The sequence below is a fragment of the Humulus lupulus genome, chromosome 4 (genome assembly GCF_963169125.1).
Source record: "Humulus lupulus chromosome 4, drHumLupu1.1, whole genome shotgun sequence".
NCBI lineage: Eukaryota > Viridiplantae > Streptophyta > Magnoliopsida > Rosales > Cannabaceae > Humulus > Humulus lupulus.
This window is the reverse complement of record NC_084796.1, coordinates 20,845,556-20,863,828: the sequence shown is the minus strand read 5'-3', so window position 1 is coordinate 20,863,828 and position 18,273 is coordinate 20,845,556. Positions and strand designations below refer to the sequence as shown.

Below are 18,273 nucleotides of genomic sequence, written 5' to 3'. Positions count from 1 at the left end.
TTTTAACGGTTTTTTATTTTTGTAATATTAACTTTAACGAAATGTTTTTTATTTTTGTAATGTTAACTTTAACGGAATATTCTTATATTTAACAGAATATTCTTATATTTAACAGTAGTTTGTAAATACTTAAATTTAAATAAAATAAAAAAATTAATTAAAAAAATTAAAAAATAATATTTTTGAGATATTTTACAATAATAATTATTTAAAAATAATAAATAATTAAACAAATTAAAATATGATATGTTTTAGATATTAAAAATAATAAATAATTAAATAAATTAAAATATGATATTTTTGAGATATTTTACAATGATAATTATTTAAAAATAATAAAATCATATATTTTATAACTTAAATAAAATTTAATTAAATTTAAACTCACTTATTAGAATAATATCATATAATATAATTTACTATCAATTAGCAACAAATTGTTTTTTTAAAACAAGAAACTTAAATTTAAAATCTACTTATAATATTTAATATTACATTAAATATATAATATATAATTTTTTGTTATCACTTTCAAATTAAAAAACTAGAACAAATATAAACTTAAACAAAAATAATTAAATTATTTTATTAAAATAAGATATTTATTATAAATTTAATAAAAATAATTAAATTCTATAAATAAAACAAACATATATATATATATATCAGCGGTGGTTGCAGTTATTTGGGTGAAATTTGTATTTTTTACCAACTACTCAAATCAATAAAAAATAGTGGTAACGTGGTAAATAAAGGGAAAAACAATGTCATAATCAAATGGTTGGCACAAAACCCACTCACATGAATACACCCTTGCTTATTCACTCACTCACTTAGACACTTGCCCTGCCCCCTCCTCTGCCCCAATTTTTTTCTACTCTGTATCTCATATATAATATAATACAGAGCAAAATATATTTATATTTTTATATAATCCCCAAAAGGAAGAAGAAGAAGAAAAAAAAAAAAAAGCTGAGAAAGATGAAGCATCACAGAATCTGAAACAAAAAGCTTTTATTTTTATTATTCCTTTTTCATTCTCCTCAATGGGTTTTGAATGAGAAACCCAGAGAAAATCTCAGAGCCAATTTTTTTGTTGGTTGTTGTTGTTGTTTCTGTTAATGGCAGCTTCGGCTTTGGGCTCTGACCCAAGTCCAGAGGTGTTTTCATGGCTTAAAACCCTACCTTTAGCGCCAGAGTACCATCCTACTTTGACAGAGTTTCAAGATCCGATTTCGTACATATTCAAGATCGAGAAAGAGGCTTCCAAGTATGGAATCTGCAAAATCGTTCCTCCAGTGTCTCCATCACCGAAGAAGACTGTAATTGCGAATCTCAACAAGTCTCTTGCTGCTCGGGCTGGGTATTCTGAAGGTTCGAATCCCAAAACACCTCCCACATTCACTACTCGGCAGCAGCAGATCGGGTTCTGCCCTCGGAAGCCTCGACCCGTTCAGAGGCCGGTTTGGCAGAGTGGGGAGCAGTACACGTTTCAGGAATTTGAGACGAAGGCGAAGGGTTTTGAGAAAGGGTTTTTGAAAAAATGTGGGAAGAAAGGAGGAGGGCTTTCGCCTCTGGAAATCGAAACCCTTTACTGGAAAGCAACTGTGGACAAACCCTTTTCAGTCGAGTACGCGAACGACATGCCTGGCTCTGCTTTCGTTCCTGTTAGTGCTAAGAAGAGTAGGGAAGCAGGGGAGAGTGTGACGCTTGGTGAGACTGCTTGGAACATGAGGGCGGTGTCTAGGTCAAAAGGGTCTTTGTTGAGGTTCATGAAGGAGGAGATTCCTGGGGTTACGTCGCCCATGGTGTATGTGGCTATGTTGTTCAGTTGGTTTGCTTGGCATGTTGAGGACCATGACTTGCATAGTCTGAATTATTTGCATATGGGGGCTTCGAAGACGTGGTATGGCGTGCCAAAGGAAGCTGCTGTTGCATTTGAGGAGGTGATCAGAGTTCATGGCTATGGAGCAGAGATCAACCCCCTTGGTAAGTTTTCGTCTTGTATTGAATTGTGGAAACCGCAATAATGCTTCCCCTGTTTTTTTCTTTGTGGAGAGTTCTGTTTTAAATGATGCTGGATACAGGGTGTTATTTGATTACATGCAGGTATTGTTCATTGTATGACCTTATCCATTAATTTGACTAGACAGTTTAGTCATATTGGAAACTGTTGAATGTGATTAGTTTGTGTTGAGCTGAGATAGGAAGTGAGAGGCCAAGAGTTATTCATTAGGATAGATGACTGAAACAGATAAGACTTAAGAATTAGTTGCAAAAGAGTAAATTTTGAGAGGATTATTGGTATCAGTTAAACCAGAAGGTGATCCTCGTCAGAGATGTGTAAGAAATTCCGGTTAAACATTATCCTGTTAGATCATATAATTTAAAAGATAAAACTGAGAGGCTTTGAATTTATATCAAAGACTGGACACTGTTATTGTTTTGCATTTTCCTTGCCTTTTTGTATGCTTTAGGGTGTTATAGAATGGCATGTCTGACTTAATTGTAGCACCAAGAGACTATGTTCATGTGTTTTTGAACTTTGTTCGATTTCCTTGCTGACCTTCTAATCCTTTTTTTGCTCATTTCGTTAATCAGTCACCTTTTCTATTCTTGGTGAGAAGACCACAGTGATGTCACCCGAAGTATTTGTTAAAGAAGGGGTTCCATGCTGCAGGTAACACCTTGTCTAATTGAACAAAATCTCTGTCTACCAGAAAGTATATGCATGAGTCCTAAATCTGTCAGCAGAGCTTTCTTCAACATTGTCTTTAATAAATGGTGTGGTAACTAGCATCTTATTGGACATCTTTGTTCTTACTTCATTAATTGCTTTTTAACCAGGCTAGTGCAGAATGCTGGTGAATTTGTTGTCACTTTTCCAAGAGCATATCATACTGGCTTCAGTCATGGTGAGAAACCTAGAAGTTTCAATTTTTTTCCCTTTTAAAATCATGGTTATTGTTGCTATGATTGTACTGACTCAGGTTTGCTAATTTGTTTGTCTGCCTGTCTTTTGCTTAGGATTCAATTGTGCAGAAGCAGCTAATATTGCGACGCCTGAATGGTTAAGAGTTGCTAATGATGCTGCTATTCGACGAGCTTCAATTAACTATCCTCCTATGGTGTCTCACTTTCAGTTACTTTATGATCTTGCTCTTGCATTGTGCTCTAGGTATGTTGAATCAGCATTTTGCAACACTCTCTATGGCTAGGTCTAGGACAATATATCTGAATTTTCTTATTGTTTATGTAGAATACCTGTGAGCATCAGCTCTGAACCACGGAGTTCTAGATTAAAAGACAAGAAAAAGGGTGAAGGAGAGACGGTGGTGAAAGAGTTATTTGTGCAGGATGTTTTAAAGAATAATGACATACTTCGTGTTCTTGGGAAAGGATCTCCTATTGTACTTCTTCCTAGGACTTCTTCAGATATTTCAGTTTGTTCCAAATTGCGTGTTGGTTCTCATTTAAGGTTAAATACCAATGTTTCCCTCAGCCCATCCATTTCCAGAGAAGAAATTAAAACTTCAAGAAGTTTGATTTCTGATGATTTGACGATAGACAGAAAGCAGGAGGTTGATCAGGAAAAAGTTTTCTATTCAGTGAAAGGAAAGCTTGCGTCTTTGTGTGAGGGGAGCTGGGTTCCCTCTCGTGGAAATAAAAGAACATCCACTTCAAATTTTAAGACGCCAATCAAGAATGTCGAAGAGAAGAGTAATGTTGACAGTGATAGGTTATCAGAGCAGAGATTATTTTCTTGTGTTACTTGTGGAATCTTGAGCTTTGCTTGTGTTGCTATAGTTCAGCCAAGAGATCCAGCAGCCCGATATCTAATGACAGCTGATTGTAGCTTTTTTAATGATTGGGTTGTTAATGCTGGGGTAGCTAGTAATGTGTTCCCCATTTCCAGTGTGGATCAGACAGCATCTAAGCAAAATACCTACACAGGTTGGTTTCATAAGTAGAGTCTTTTTCTTTTCTTGGCTTGCTTCAAATGAGAGATCTACATTTATCTTGTACTAGAGTTCTTACTGTAGAAACAGTTGAAATATTTGTAACTTATGTATTGTTTTCCATAATCCAATTGAAAATGTCCCGCATGTACTTTGGGAAATATTTGCAATTTTTTTTTCTTCACCTCGAATCTCTGTTCCTCGCAATTTCTTGATGAGAGCAGGGTGACAGAAGTGATTCATTTTCCCTTAAACCGTGACATCTGCAATTTTTTTTCCAGTATATTTTAGTATCATCTTTTAATGAAATCCATTTAATGAAGTACTTTACTTATGCTATGTCTCAATACAGCATGGGCAGACAATTGTGCTCCTCTTGATTCATATGAGGGTCCTGTTCCATCTATTTCTAACCAAGTTCAGACGGAAGACCAAAATAATGAGGTACTTTCAAACAGTGAAGCACACGAGGCTACTTCGGCACTTGGCTTATTAGCTTTGCATTATGGAAACTCATCAGACTCTGAGGAAGATCAGGCTCGAGAAGATGATTCAGTCTATGACAAAGAAACCAACACGACAAATTGTTCTCCAGAAAGCAAATATCGTTGTGAGAGTTCTAGTCTCTCTTTCCAAAACAGTCTGAGTGACGCAGCTGGCGATGATGGTCGCTCACCACGAGAAATTGATTTAGGGGAAGAACGTGCATCTCAAAATGCTGATTTTCACAAGGAAAATGGACACAATAGAGATAATGTCAAATATAGCAGTCGTCAAAATTTTGATTGTTCTGTTGATGCATCTAATAATGTTGCTTCCACTGAAACAAATTGTTTGGTTGGTAAAATAAGGGATCCTATGATAGTTTCACAAGCATGCTCCGCAGATACGTATGATGCAGAAGCCACAAGGTTCTGTAAGGCCACTGTACCAATGAAGAATGACGTCGTGCCATTTGTTCCATTAAGTGATGAAGAATCTTCTAGAATGCATGTCTTTTGTCTAGAGCATGCTGTAGAGGTAGAACAACAGCTTCGTCAAATAGGAGGTGTCCATATACTACTCCTTTGTCATCCAGGTGTGTTGTGCTTGTGCTACTGATGCTCTTACTAAGTTACCAGATCTTATAATTTTCTCTTTTTGCTATCTTCATGAAAATTTATCATGTATTGGTGAACAAAATTGTGTAATACCGAATCACACTAGCATCAGTTAATGGAGAAGGGCCTATGTTTTGTGTGAAGGTCTTGATGTTTAGTATTTTGTGTTTCTCATTTTGTATTACTGAAAACGAAATTTATCATGTTTCTCATTTCCCAATCTTTTATGTTTAGTGGCTTTACCTTATAAAGCTAAGGATTGTTAATTCCCCTCGTCATTTTATGTCTGTTAATTTATTTATTTTTTTGTGCAGATTATCCAAAGATAGAGACTGAAGCAAAGTCAATTGCAGAAGAACTGGGAATTAATTGTCCCTTGAATGATACTACATTCAGGGATGCCACCAAAGATGATCAGGAGAAGATCCAGTCAGCCCTGGATAGCGAGGAAGCCATGCCTAAGAACGGGGACTGGGCTGTAAAACTTGGAATCAATCTCTTTTACAGTGCCAACCTCAGCCGCTCTCCACTTTATAGTAAGCAGATGCCTTATAATTCTGTCATATACAATGCATTTGGTCGCGGTTCTCCGACAAGTTCATCCATGAAATCTGATGGATTTGGGAGGAGATCTGTCAAGAAAAAGGTTGTGGCGGGGAAATGGTGTGGTAAAGTCTGGATGTCAAATCAGGTACATCCCTTTCTAGTAAAAAGAAATCCTGACGAGGAAGAAGAGAGAGGCATCCTAGCTTGGGCTGTACCAGATGAGAAGCCTGATAGAAACCATGACAGTCCACACAGAAATAGTAACACCATGGTTACTAAAAAGTATGTGAGGAAGAGGAAAATGAAAGTAGAAAATGAGTCAATCAAGAAAGCCAAATGCATTAAGGGAGAAGATATAGTTTCTGAAAATTCAATGGATGGTGATTCTCACGAGCACCATAGGAGGTCTCTTGGAAACAATCAATCCACACATACTGGAGTTGGGTCAGCCAAGAAAGGCAAACACATTCAAATGGAAGATGCAGTTTCTGACGATTCAATGTATGTTTCTCTCAAGCAGTGTAAGAGGACTCTTAGAAGCAAGGTAACCACTTCTGTTGAAACAGATGACATAGTTTCAGATGATTCTTTAGGAGTTATTTCTAATTACCGGAACAAAAAGAACCCTAGAAGAGAGCAGGCCAAACAAGTTAAAAATTTAGGAATACAAGATGCAGTTTCAGATGGCTCGCTTGATTCCGAGTCTAACCAGCGGCGTAGGAGGATTCCTAAAAGCAAGCAAGCTAAATTCATGGAGGAAGAAGATTCAGCTTCAGATGATTTTCCTGGTACTAATTTGTATAAGCAACAGACAAGGATTTATAAAAGCAAGTATGCTAAGTCCATTGAGAGAGAAGATGAAGTTTCAGATGAGCCAGAGGAGGCTTATGCATGCCATGAAGACAAGAGAGTTCTTCGAAGCAAGCAAACAAAATCTACTATGCAGCCGAAAATGAAACAAGGGACTGGGCGTCATGTGAGACAACCATCGTCTCAGCCTGTGAAACAAGGTACTCGCCAGTTAGCGAAAAAAGAAACCCCAAAATTGAAGCAACAGACTCCACGGCTTCGAAATAATCAATGTGACCAAAACACTTCACATATATGTGATGATGAAGAGGAAGAAGGTGGGCCTAGTACGCGCCTCAGGAAAAGAACCCCTAAGCCACAAAAAACTGCAGGACCCAAAAAGAAAGAGCAGCAGCAACAAACGAGCAACAAAAAGGCAAAGAATGCTTCAGCTGTGAAGGCTCAGGCCGGACGCAGTGATGCAAAATTTAAGGATGAAGAAGCAGAATATGTGTGTGATGTTGAGGGATGCACGATGAGTTTTGGGGTGAAGCACGAACTTGTCCTGCATAAAAGAAACATCTGTCCGGTGAAGGGATGTGGAAAGAAGTTTTTCTCTCATAAATATCTGGTGCAGCATCGTCGAGTCCATATGGATGACCGCCCTCTAAGGTGCCCCTGGAAGGGCTGCAAGATGACATTCAAGTGGGCATGGGCTCGCACTGAACACATAAGGGTTCACACAGGTGCTCGTCCTTATGTATGTGCAGAGCCAGGGTGTGGGCAGACATTTAGATTTGTGTCTGATTTTAGTCGCCACAAGCGTAAGACCGGCCATTCAACAAAGAAAGGAAGATGATTAATCTGACAACAGAAGATCAAATGTAATGTAACTTTGGTAATCAATTTGTTGTTCAGTTGACAAGGGGGGTTAGGAATAGGCTTAAAAGAAGGGTTAGGTTTTTTTTTTTCCCTTGTATTTGCTGCTATTATGCTATTTTAGAGTAACAGAAAATTCTGATTTGCCCAGGGCAGGGTCTTCATTGGACCCATTCATTTACTGCAAGAAGAGCAATTGCTTGGATCTTGAACAAAGACATTCTTCCTCTCTAATGCTAATCTGAATCTTTTGGTAGCCAGTTAGGACTACTCATTTTAAGTTTTCTAGCATTTCATCATAATAAAAGAAAAAATATTTGATTTTTTTTTTTTTTGGTTTCTTCATTAAATTACATTACAGGTTTCTTTCTTTGTTGACTACTGTTTTAGACTTTATTCCCTTCATTGCATGTGGCTAGCTAGCACCTACTTCAAGTGATCCTTCCCTTCTCTCCTCTCTCTCATAATTATTTACTGTAAGCTTTGAGTAAACAGAGGATTAATCTTCTGTTAGTCTTCTGACTTAGCAGTTAGTTTTATTTTTAAGTAATGATAGGTGCAGATTTTTTTTAACACTAATCATATATTTTATATGGGTATTAAAAATACACGTGTAATGTTTGTGTCATATCAACACTATTAACTTTTATACACCATATTCATTATAATTGGCAGTTTTTTTATCTCGTAAATAAATTAAAATGACCAAGTTGAAACCACAGCTGAATAATTTCAAATTACAAAAATTTCTTAAGAGTTTGAAAAGCTGACTTTTTTACTTTGAAAACGAAAAGTTGACTTCATGTGATCATATAGGTTGATTATTTGTTCTGAACACATATGTGAAATTTAGCAAAATCATGTGCTGACTAATTTATCTAATAGTAATGATATCAAAGCATAAAATATGTACTAAAATCATAAATAATTGTAATTGGTGGAATTTTTTTTACCAATAGTTTAAGCACAGATATGATTATTCCTTTAACTCGAGGTAATTTGTAATTTATATAATATTCGGATTTGATTAATATGCTTGGTATATTTTATAATATAATTTAATATGATTTAGTTGATGTTATATAATGTTAGAATAATAATATGAGTGTGGTGGATCATATATTTCTATTTTACCTATGATTTCCTACAAAGAATAGATAATTGGTTCCCCTTACACAAAGAAAGAATCGTACTTTTATGGACATTCTTCTATTATTCGTCAAAAAAGATGGCTTAAATTCCTTGAAAAGGCAAAAAGAAGAGAAAATAGCCTCAACTTTTGGCTAGAAAAAGATAGCTTAGCAAACTCTCAAGTAATATATGCAAGTATTTTTTATATTTAATAGGGAATTTACTCATTTGGTATCTTATATTTTTACAAAGTATTATTTTACTACCTTCTGTTTTCAATAATACTCATATAGTATCCTGTATTTTAAAATTATACATATTTGATACCCTAGACTCAAATTTGATAGATAAAATTTTGTAAATATGATCAAACTGTCATCAGTTATATGTAATTAAGTAATTAAATTTAAATTTGAAACTTACATAATTAACAACAGTTTGATTAAATTAGTAAAATTTTATTAATTAAATTTGAGTTTAGGGTACCAAATATGTACGATTTTAAAATACAGGGTACCATATGAACATTATTAAAAATAGAGGGTACCAAAATGATATTTTACAAAAATACAGATACCAAATGGTTATCTACCCTATTTAATATATATATATATAACTCTTGAATTTTAAAATCAATTTTTTAAAATTATAAGAATCTTTGTGCAAAATGGTCCTTGTACGAAAATAAGCAAGTTTTCATGCTTTCAATTTTGTAGTAAAATAGCATTATTATCTCCTTAATACATATTATCAAATATTATTTAACAAATTATATTTATACTATTTCATTCTAAATATTTTAATATTATGGTATATGTATATTAATTAATTTATTTAGTTTTTATTTTTAAAATTATTTTTATTTTTTGTTTTTGTTTTTAATGAGTTGTTGGTATATTATTTTTCAACTAATGTATATGTTTTTTGTAGGATGATATATCAAAGTTGTATGGTTAATATTATATAAAGATAACATATATTTTTTTAACTATTGTTGACGCGGTATATGCATTGTTTATGCTATAATGTATCAAATTTCATTTGTTATTTTATATCACTTGATTTTGTTTTTTTTTTTTTTAAAGTTTATGGTATGTAAGGTATATTAATTTGATATATCATAGTACAACAAATAGACATATCATGCTATTAAACATATATACCATAATATTTTATATACCATAAGAAAAAAAATCAATAGATCATGATAATAAAATTATAGGATACTTCTGTGGTGCATACCTTTTGTGTTTTTTTGGGTCGTGAACAGTTTTCGAAGCGAATTTTTTATGATCGTGTATATTATAGTTATTTAGAGCATCCTGCAAATTTTCAGGAATTTTCGAATAATTTATAGTGTAAAAAATAAGGTTTAACATAAGTTATTTTCCACGCGTATATAAAAATTTAGTCATGGGTGCAACAACCTGTTTGAACCTAGTTTTTGGCATTGTAAATTATTCAAAATTTATTGAAAATTTGCAGGATGCTCTAAATAACTACAATAAACACAACCATGAAAAAAAATCGGGCCAAAAACTATTCATAAGCCATAAACACGTAAGGTATACATCACTGTAATTTTTTTTAACAAAAATAAATAATAAAATTATATATCACCATTATATATAAAAGATAACAATATAGCAACACTTAAAAAATGAAAAAAAATATATAACATGCTAACAAAATTATATACTACTATTAATATGTATATATAATGCTAACAAAATTATATACCACTATTTAATTATATATACAATGCTAACAAAATTATATACCACTATTGCATATAAAAAAATAAAAACTAAATATCATCTACAAAAAAATGATATACCATACCACAAAAAATATATATACCGAGTTTGAAAATAATATACCAACAACACTTAAAAAATTATTACTAAGAAAATGTATATACCATATCTAACAAAATAATATACCACCATTATATATAACAAGATAGAACTTAAATATTGTCTACAAAATAATAATATACCATACCACAAGATACATATACTGAGTTGAAAAATAATATACCAACAAAACTTCCAAAATTATTACTAAAAAATGTATATACTATGCTAACAAAATTATATACTACCATTGTTATACTAGAAACTAAATATTATAGAAAAAAAATGATATATCATATCACAAAAAATATATACACTAGTTGGAAAATAATATGCTAACAACCCATAAAAACAAAAAAAATCAATATAACTTTAAAATAAAAACTAATTGAGCAAAATTAATATACATACCACTATATTAAAGTTACGTACTTATACATAAATACAAAATAATAGAAAATAAAAAATTAGAAAAATAAATATATAATAAAATTAAAAAATTTTAAAATACTATTTTTCTCTAACTTAAAAATGAGAGATATTTATTAATTATCATCCTAAAAAATGAGAGATAATTCGTTATAGGTATCACATTAATGAGATACAAATGAGAGATTTATATGACAATGTCAATTTAGGTAATCAACAATGTAAAAGAGTCATTTCTCTATAATTTTTAAAATGAGAATATTAGCTAATTGATGCAATTATTTTGAGTCATTTTTTATAATTTCTCAAATTGTAATCACACTATTTTATTTTACAAAATCTATTTTTTTAGTGATATTTTACAAAAACTATCAAAATTAATATTTTATTTGATTTTCCTAAAAAAAATTATGGAAAAAATTAATTTATATTTTTAAAAAAGAGAAGGTGATATATTAATATATATTTTTACTTGTAATATTAGAAAAGTAGAGATATTTGAACTTGATACCGCATCTTAAAAAGAAAAAAGTATAATACCATTTCAATATGACCATGACTACATTTTTTTCTAAAATTCTAAGCATGTATTTAAATATATATTTCTAATAGATAAGAGTGATGGAAGTATTTATTGGTTTGGATAAAACAATATTCAATGTATACACAAATTCATGCGTAGTTACTAAAAAAATCTTTAAAATTTTATATTTTAAGTTTTTTTATATGCAAAGTTGGAATAAAGACCAATTTTGTAACCAATACATGCATTATTTTATATAAATTTGGACTTTTATGGCTTAATATGAACAATTTTCTTTTAAAAAAAGGAAGAAAAAAAGAAAAATACATATAAATAAATAAATAAAATTTTATTTATTCATATATTCCATTTGGATCCTAAAAGAAGCTAAAGACAGAGCAAGTCTCAAGGTTTTCGCACCAAAAAGAAGGGCTCTCTCTCTATCTCTATGTTCTGATGTTCTCCCCCTTTTCCAATTTTAGGGTTTTGAAATGTGAAGGGACAATGGAACACTCTGAAGAAATCCCCGTTAACCAAGACACTTCCGACCATCCCTCAAGCGATACCCAGTTAGGGTTTCAGTATCAGCCACCGTCTTCCTCTTCTTCTTCTAATAACAATGGTGATCCCGATCCTGAAACTTCTGATCTCGGTCATGGGGCGGTCGAGAAGGAGAAGGAAGAGGAGGTAAGCGGAGCTTCTATTCATCAGGAGCTTGCGAGGTTGGAATTGAAGGAGAACGAGGAAGAGCCGGTTCTGAAACCGGATTTGGAGGAGAAGAAAGAAGCAAAAAAAGAAGAAGAAAAAGAAGAAGAGAAGGATGAGGAAAAGGTTGTTGACAGGGCTTTGAGTGGAGAAGAAATGGGGAGCCGGAATGGAAGTGACGATGGAAATGAGAATGTGAATGAGGATGGGTATGGGAATGGGAGTGAGAACGAGAATGAAAATGAGGATGAGGATGAAGACGAAGATGAGGATAGGAAGAGAGAAGTAGAAGAGAACGATGATGAAGATGGTGGAGTGGGAGAGAATAAGAGTGGAAATGAGACTGAAAATGGCAGTGAAGTAAATAATGGTAGCGGTGAGATGGATAAGAAGAACGGGTATGGTGGTGGTATTCGAAAGTATCAGTATCCAGTGAGGCCTGAAGCTGAAGATTGCTCATTTTACCTCAAGACTGGAACGTGTAAGTTTGGATCCAATTGCAAGTTTAATCACCCAGTTAGAAAAAGAAGCAATCAGGTATTTTTTTTTTCTTCTTCTTCCATTTCTTCACTTCTTACGCATACAATTTTATATCAATACTTCACCACAAAATGAAGCTGTTTGTGTATGCATTGTCTTTATCTTTGTGGGTCTTTATCTATTTAGTGTCTTTTTTTCTTTTACCTTTTCCAATATTTGTATATATATATATATATATATATATATATATGATGTACTTCTCTGTTGGGTTGTGTTATGGTTGGTGGGTTTTGTTGGGGGAATTTTGCTGGTTATGGATAACATTAGAGACACTCGTTTTGCTGTATTGTTTGCTCTTGACATGGAGAAAGGAAGCTAGTTATCCCAATTAAAGTATATATGCTAACTTTTGGAGGAATAGTCTCTTTCCTGCCTGCTGGACTTGATACTTTTGTTGCAGCTGAATTATGTTTAATATTCATAAGAATATAGTTTCTTTGGGAAAAAAAATATTTTTCTTTTTCAATTGTATTCACTTATCTTATGTTTTTCATTTTTAAATTATCGTTTTGAAGGGTGCTAAGGAGAAAGTAAAAGAAAGGGAAGAGTCCACGGAAAATCCTGGGCAGTCAGAATGCAAGGTTTTTATAATTACAACAATTCTAGATATTATAATTTGATCTTTTTCTCTTGTTTTGTGAGTTTTTTCATTTGATTGAATGTTAAAAGTTATATATTATAAGATTTCAGGAGATTTTTTTACTCTCTTTTAAAACCACATATTTGACTGCAATGAGTCTTTTGGACTAATAATAGATTTGTGGTGCTATAAAATCTTGAGCTTCTTGCAGTATTATTTGAGGTCAGGGGGATGTAAATTTGGAAAAGCGTGTAAATATAACCACACTAGAGGAAAGACTTCCGCAGCACCATTAGCACCAGTTCTAGAGTTTAACTTTGTTGGTCTGCCAATCCGAGTGGTATAACATCATTGTTCTGTCTATATTTTAACCTTTCTACATATAAAAGCTGCAATAGTTGCTTACGGTCATCTTATGTGGTTTATATCGCAGGGTGAGAAAGAATGTCCATATTACATGCGAACTGGCTCCTGTAAGTATGGAGGAAACTGCAGGTTTAATCATCCTGATCCAACAGATGCGGCAGGAAGTGACACTTCTGCAGGATATGGTAATGGTAGACCTGTCTCTTTACAAGGTGCACGACAATCAACTCTAGGATCTTGGTCTTCACCAAGATCTTTGAATGAGACTGCTCCCTTTATGCCAATGATGCTTTCCCCAACTCAAGGGGTTCCATCACAAAATCCAGAGTGGAATGGGTATCAGGTACTTTCATACTAAGAAACTTATCTGTTACCTTTTGAAGTACTGAGATTTAATTAACTTTTATTTCTTTGATGCTACTAATGAGTATTTTAAGGAGGAATTTAAAGCATGTACACTCTTATTTTATTTTTATCTCACTTTCTTTTTATTGAATTCTGTTGCTTAATCTTCAGTCCTTTCTCATATACAAGTTCTCATTAAGCTCTCAGTACTTCATTTTTATTAAAAAAATTTAACTTATATTTGTCACCCCCTTTTGATTGCTTCTAATAGCAGCAACACATTTTGTTTCTTGCTTGGAGTCCTTACCACCCTATTTTTTGGTTTTAGTTTTTTTTAAAAGGAAGTAAATATAAAAAACAAAACTTTATTAATGACCAAAATGGAAGAAATTAAAAAAAAAAGAGGATATGTTTTAGTTATATAGATATCTGATTTACTGTGAACAATAATAACAACAAATAATTTAATAATTGAGATCCTTTACACTTTAAACAAATTATTACCTTTATTTGTATCATGGTTTGTCTTGTTTTAGTGTCTATCATCAAACTCAATCGACATCTGCATCAGCCTTTCAGCTTAATTAAATTTTGGCATTTGGGTCTATGCTTTGGTTGATGCAAAATAGTGAAATAAATTTATTCAGAAATATATTCAAGGACTCCTCAGGATTTTGGCAATGTCGGTTTCTAAACAAATTACAATCAATGAGAAATTTTTCTTTTCTTTTTTTTCATAGGAACGGCATGTCCTTCACATAATAGTGAAACGTTTGAACTAAATGTATCATGTAAGCCATTCCAAGTTCAGACTAATCTTGTTGTGTGGGTTATGGCATCTCATTTAAAACTGTTGTTACTATGTCAAAAGAATTAAACTACACATTGTGGAATTTGTCTAGTATGTAATATAAAATATTCAAAAGCAGCATGCTCAAGTGGTAGATTAAGTAAATCTTGCTGTCTAGGTTATGGAATCTCAGTAATTATAAATTAAAATTGTTACTATGTCAAAAGAATTAAAATACACATTTTGGAATGTGTGTTCAGTATATAATATAAAATATATGCTCAAGTGGTAGGTTAAGTGTGAGTAAGGGGTCAACTGTTTATTATAAAATATGTGTACATGTATCTAAAAGCAGCATATTAATTTTGTTTCTTATGTGTATTGTTTAGGCTCCTCCAGTTTATCTACCGGAAAGGAACTTGCCTCCACCTCCTGCATTTGTGATGAACAACCCAGTGACTGAAACCAATATGTATCAACACCATCCACCCCAGAAATTAATTGAAGAATATCCAGAACGACCTGGCCAACCCGAATGCACTTTCTTCTTAAAAACAGGGGATTGTAAGTTTAAATCCAATTGCAAATATCACCATCCAAAGAAGACTGCTATGGGGGCACCCCCATGCGCCCTTAGCGACAAGGGCCTGCCTTTGAGACCGGTAATTTTGTTCATGGAGCAGAGTATCATCTATTGATTGGAAATAACTTACCCTTCTTCATCATTTTCTCTAACATTTGCTTCGAATTCCAGGATCAGAACATCTGCACATATTACAGTCGCTATGGAATCTGCAAATTCGGACCTGCTTGTAAGTATGATCATCCAGTACAGGCAACTCCAACCATGTCCGGTGTAGAAAATCAACCTCCTCCTTACAGTAATATGGCAGGGGAAGGAGCTGGAATAGCTAGGAGAAGCAGAAGTGAGACTCAAATTCAGCAGTTGGTTTAGTTTAGTTCTGCATGAAATGTCTGCTAGATTTTAGCATTGGCGGCGGGAAGGGGTTGTAGTTTCTTTTCTCATGAATTTACTTAATAAACCTTTTTTTTTTCTCTTTTTTCCTGGGCCTAACTGGCAACTGCCATTTCAGGGAATGGCATTTTCACTTAAAGATTATCTAGTATTAATTTACCAAAATCCTACTAAAACAGTTATGTAAATTATGTGTTATTCATGTCAGCTTACCAACGAATATAAATGGAATGCAATTGAGACATTTTCTACCTTAGTGTTTCATTTTTGTCCTAGATAATGACACTTTTATATTGATTTTTTTTATTGCTGAATCATTTTGTTTTTTTTATCGACAAGTCAACATCCCACTAAAACTATTTTTTACCGAGCAACCGTCATTGTTTTTCTTATTTCTTTTTCACCATTTCGAAAATGTTTATTATGTTGTTGAAAGGGGTTCTTTTTTTTTTTTTAGTTAATATGTGGTTTAGGGGTCATTGACTCTTATTTTGATTGCTTTATTTTTGGCTGTCAAAATGATCACCGCCACTTTTTTTTTATACTTTTTTAAATCATGTGTTTTGTCTCGTTACTTGTTTGGATTCTGTATTTTGATAAATTATTTTTTTGACCCTATGTTTTATAAAATTGTTAAAATAGAACCCTAAACCCGATTTTGGTCAATGCTTTCTCAACTAAAATCATAAATAATTTACCAAACAAACAATTCAGAACAAAAAAAAAATTATTCTGCTTAAAAACTATGTTGTTATATTCAATTTTTTCTTTATCAAAATTGAGTTTATGGTTCTATTTTAACTATTTTACAAAACACAGGGTCCAAAAAATAATTTGTCAAAATACATGATCCAAACAAGTAATGTGACAAAATACACGGTCCAAAAAAGTATAAACCCTTCATTTTTTGTAATTGACTATTTAAACATCCTACTTACCAAGTTCATTTCTATAATTTTGCTTAGCAACGATAATTATTTTTTGTTTCTTTTTTACCAATTATAATATGTTTATTATGTTGATGAAAGTTTTTCTTTAAATTATTTGTTTGTCGTTTATTATATTGAGAATTTTTATGGTAGGGGTTTGAAAAAGAACCCCACTAATATAATCTTTGTGTTCTCGACCCGTGAACAGTTTTTTGCGCAATTTTTTTTATGACCGTGTATATTGTAATTATTTAGAATATCCTGTAAATTTTCATAAAATTCCGAATAATTTATAGTGCCGAAAACTAGGTTCAAACAAATTTTTGTACTCGACTAATTTTTTATGAGCGTGGAAAATAACATGTTTGAACCATGTTTTCGGCACTGTAAATTATTCGAAATTTTCTGAAAATTTGCATGATGCTCTAAATAACTACAATATACACGGTCATAAAAAAATTACGCCGAAAAATATCCATGGATCAGGAACTCAAAAGAATCCTACCGGTATGACTCTTTTTCAAATCCCTACCATAGAAATTCTCAATGTGTGTTTCTATGGTAGAGGCTAGAAAAAGAGCTCCACCAATAACGATCTTTTGTGTTCTCGACTCATGAATAATTTTCGGCGTTATTTTTTTATGATTGTGTGTATTGACTCTATTATATTAATATGTTGTTTACGGGTGACTATTGTTTTGATGGTTTCTTTTTTGGCCAACTCCTTTTTTTTTATATATATATTTTTTTTAATTTTGTAATTAAGTACTTAAACATCCTTCTAAATTTATTTCTCCTTTTTTTCTTAGCAACGAGTATTATTTTTGATATTTTTTAGATTTTACGGTTTATACTTTTTTGGACTCTATATTTTGTCAATTATCTATTTGGATTATGTGTTTTGTCTCATTACCTGTTTGAACTATGTGTTTTGACAAATTATTTTTTAGACCCTATATTTTGTAAAATGATTTAAATAGACACTTAAACCCAATTTTAATCAAGAAAATATTGAATGTAACAACATAATTATTAGGCAAAATGACATTACTTTTTTTTTCTGAATTGTTAGTTTGAATAATTATTTATAATTTTAGTTTAAAAATTTTGACAAAAATTGGGTTTAAAGTCTATTTGAACAATTTTACAAAATATAAATTCTAAAAAGTAATTTGTCAAAATATATGAGTCCAAACAAGTAATGTGGAGTGTAGATTTTACCGCTTCAAAAATGTTTCTAAAGTTGTCAAAATATTTTTTTGGTCGTTTATTATATTCCATTTAGTTTATGGCTTGTTGGCTCTTATTTTTTTTTCTTACCTGAAAGTTTTGTTTGGGATGATATTTAAACTTTTTTTTTTAAAAAAAATATATAAAATTATGTTTGAAAATAACTACAAGATTTTTCTAAAAAAAAAATTTATTAGAGGTGTTTAGTATTGTTTTAATAATAAAAAAACATTGTTGGAGCAATCCCCTGAATCTTTAACAAAAAAGGCACAGTAACTACTCTACATTTACAGAATATTCTAGTAGATGCATCAAAACATATTTTAATAATTTCTCTCTTTTCTTTTTACTCTCTTTCGTTCCCATTTTTCTCCATTTGGTGCCAACATCTTTCCTCTTTCTTAACCTTTCTCTGTTGCTTGGCGCCAAAGAATAGAAGATCTCCGTTGGTTGGGATATTGCTGGGCAAGGTGACTATTTTTTTGATTTGTTGAGTTTTTTTCAGTTGCTGTGAGTGTTCTTGGTCAGATTTCTCTCTTTCCCTTTCTCTCTCTATGTATATGTATGTATATATTCAAAACTGTGAAAGCTTTGGCAGAG

General features: G+C 32.2%; 2 protein-coding genes across 2 annotated transcripts; both read left to right on the top strand.

The window, feature by feature from the left end:
* Positions 1-852: 852 nt before the first annotated feature.
* LOC133830153 (lysine-specific demethylase REF6) lies at positions 853-7,599 on the top strand. The gene is made up of 7 exons (XM_062260078.1): positions 853-1,989; positions 2,602-2,680; positions 2,848-2,915; positions 3,028-3,178; positions 3,260-3,954; positions 4,312-5,037; positions 5,374-7,599. Exons 1-7 carry the CDS (start codon positions 1,122-1,124, stop codon positions 7,251-7,253), a joined length of 4,467 nt encoding a protein of 1,488 aa, XP_062116062.1. The 5' UTR covers positions 853-1,121; the 3' UTR covers positions 7,254-7,599.
* Positions 7,600-11,587: 3,988 nt separating this feature from the next.
* LOC133830152 (zinc finger CCCH domain-containing protein 43) lies at positions 11,588-15,765 on the top strand. The gene is made up of 6 exons (XM_062260077.1): positions 11,588-12,454; positions 12,973-13,038; positions 13,249-13,377; positions 13,471-13,746; positions 14,928-15,200; positions 15,293-15,765. The coding sequence occupies exons 1-6, from the start codon at positions 11,669-11,671 to the stop codon at positions 15,491-15,493; spliced, it is 1,731 nt and encodes a 576-aa protein (XP_062116061.1). The 5' UTR covers positions 11,588-11,668; the 3' UTR covers positions 15,494-15,765.
* Positions 15,766-18,273: the final 2,508 nt, after the last annotated feature.

Excerpts from the sequence above, each read along its gene's own strand:
- LOC133830153 (XM_062260078.1), top strand. The coding sequence starts at position 1,122 with ATGGCAGCTTCGGCTTTGGGCTCTGACCCAAGTCCAGAGGTGTTTTCA. Across the intron at positions 2,916-3,027 it reads TCATACTGGCTTCAGTCATG|GATTCAATTGTGCAGAAGCA; the intron begins GTGAGAAACCTA and ends TCTTTTGCTTAG. Across the intron at positions 3,955-4,311 it reads TAAGCAAAATACCTACACAG|CATGGGCAGACAATTGTGCT; the intron begins GTTGGTTTCATA and ends GTCTCAATACAG.
- LOC133830152 (XM_062260077.1), top strand. The coding sequence starts at position 11,669 with ATGTTCTCCCCCTTTTCCAATTTTAGGGTTTTGAAATGTGAAGGGACA. Across the intron at positions 13,747-14,927 it reads CAGAGTGGAATGGGTATCAG|GCTCCTCCAGTTTATCTACC; the intron begins GTACTTTCATAC and ends TGTATTGTTTAG. Across the intron at positions 15,201-15,292 it reads AGGGCCTGCCTTTGAGACCG|GATCAGAACATCTGCACATA; the intron begins GTAATTTTGTTC and ends TTCGAATTCCAG.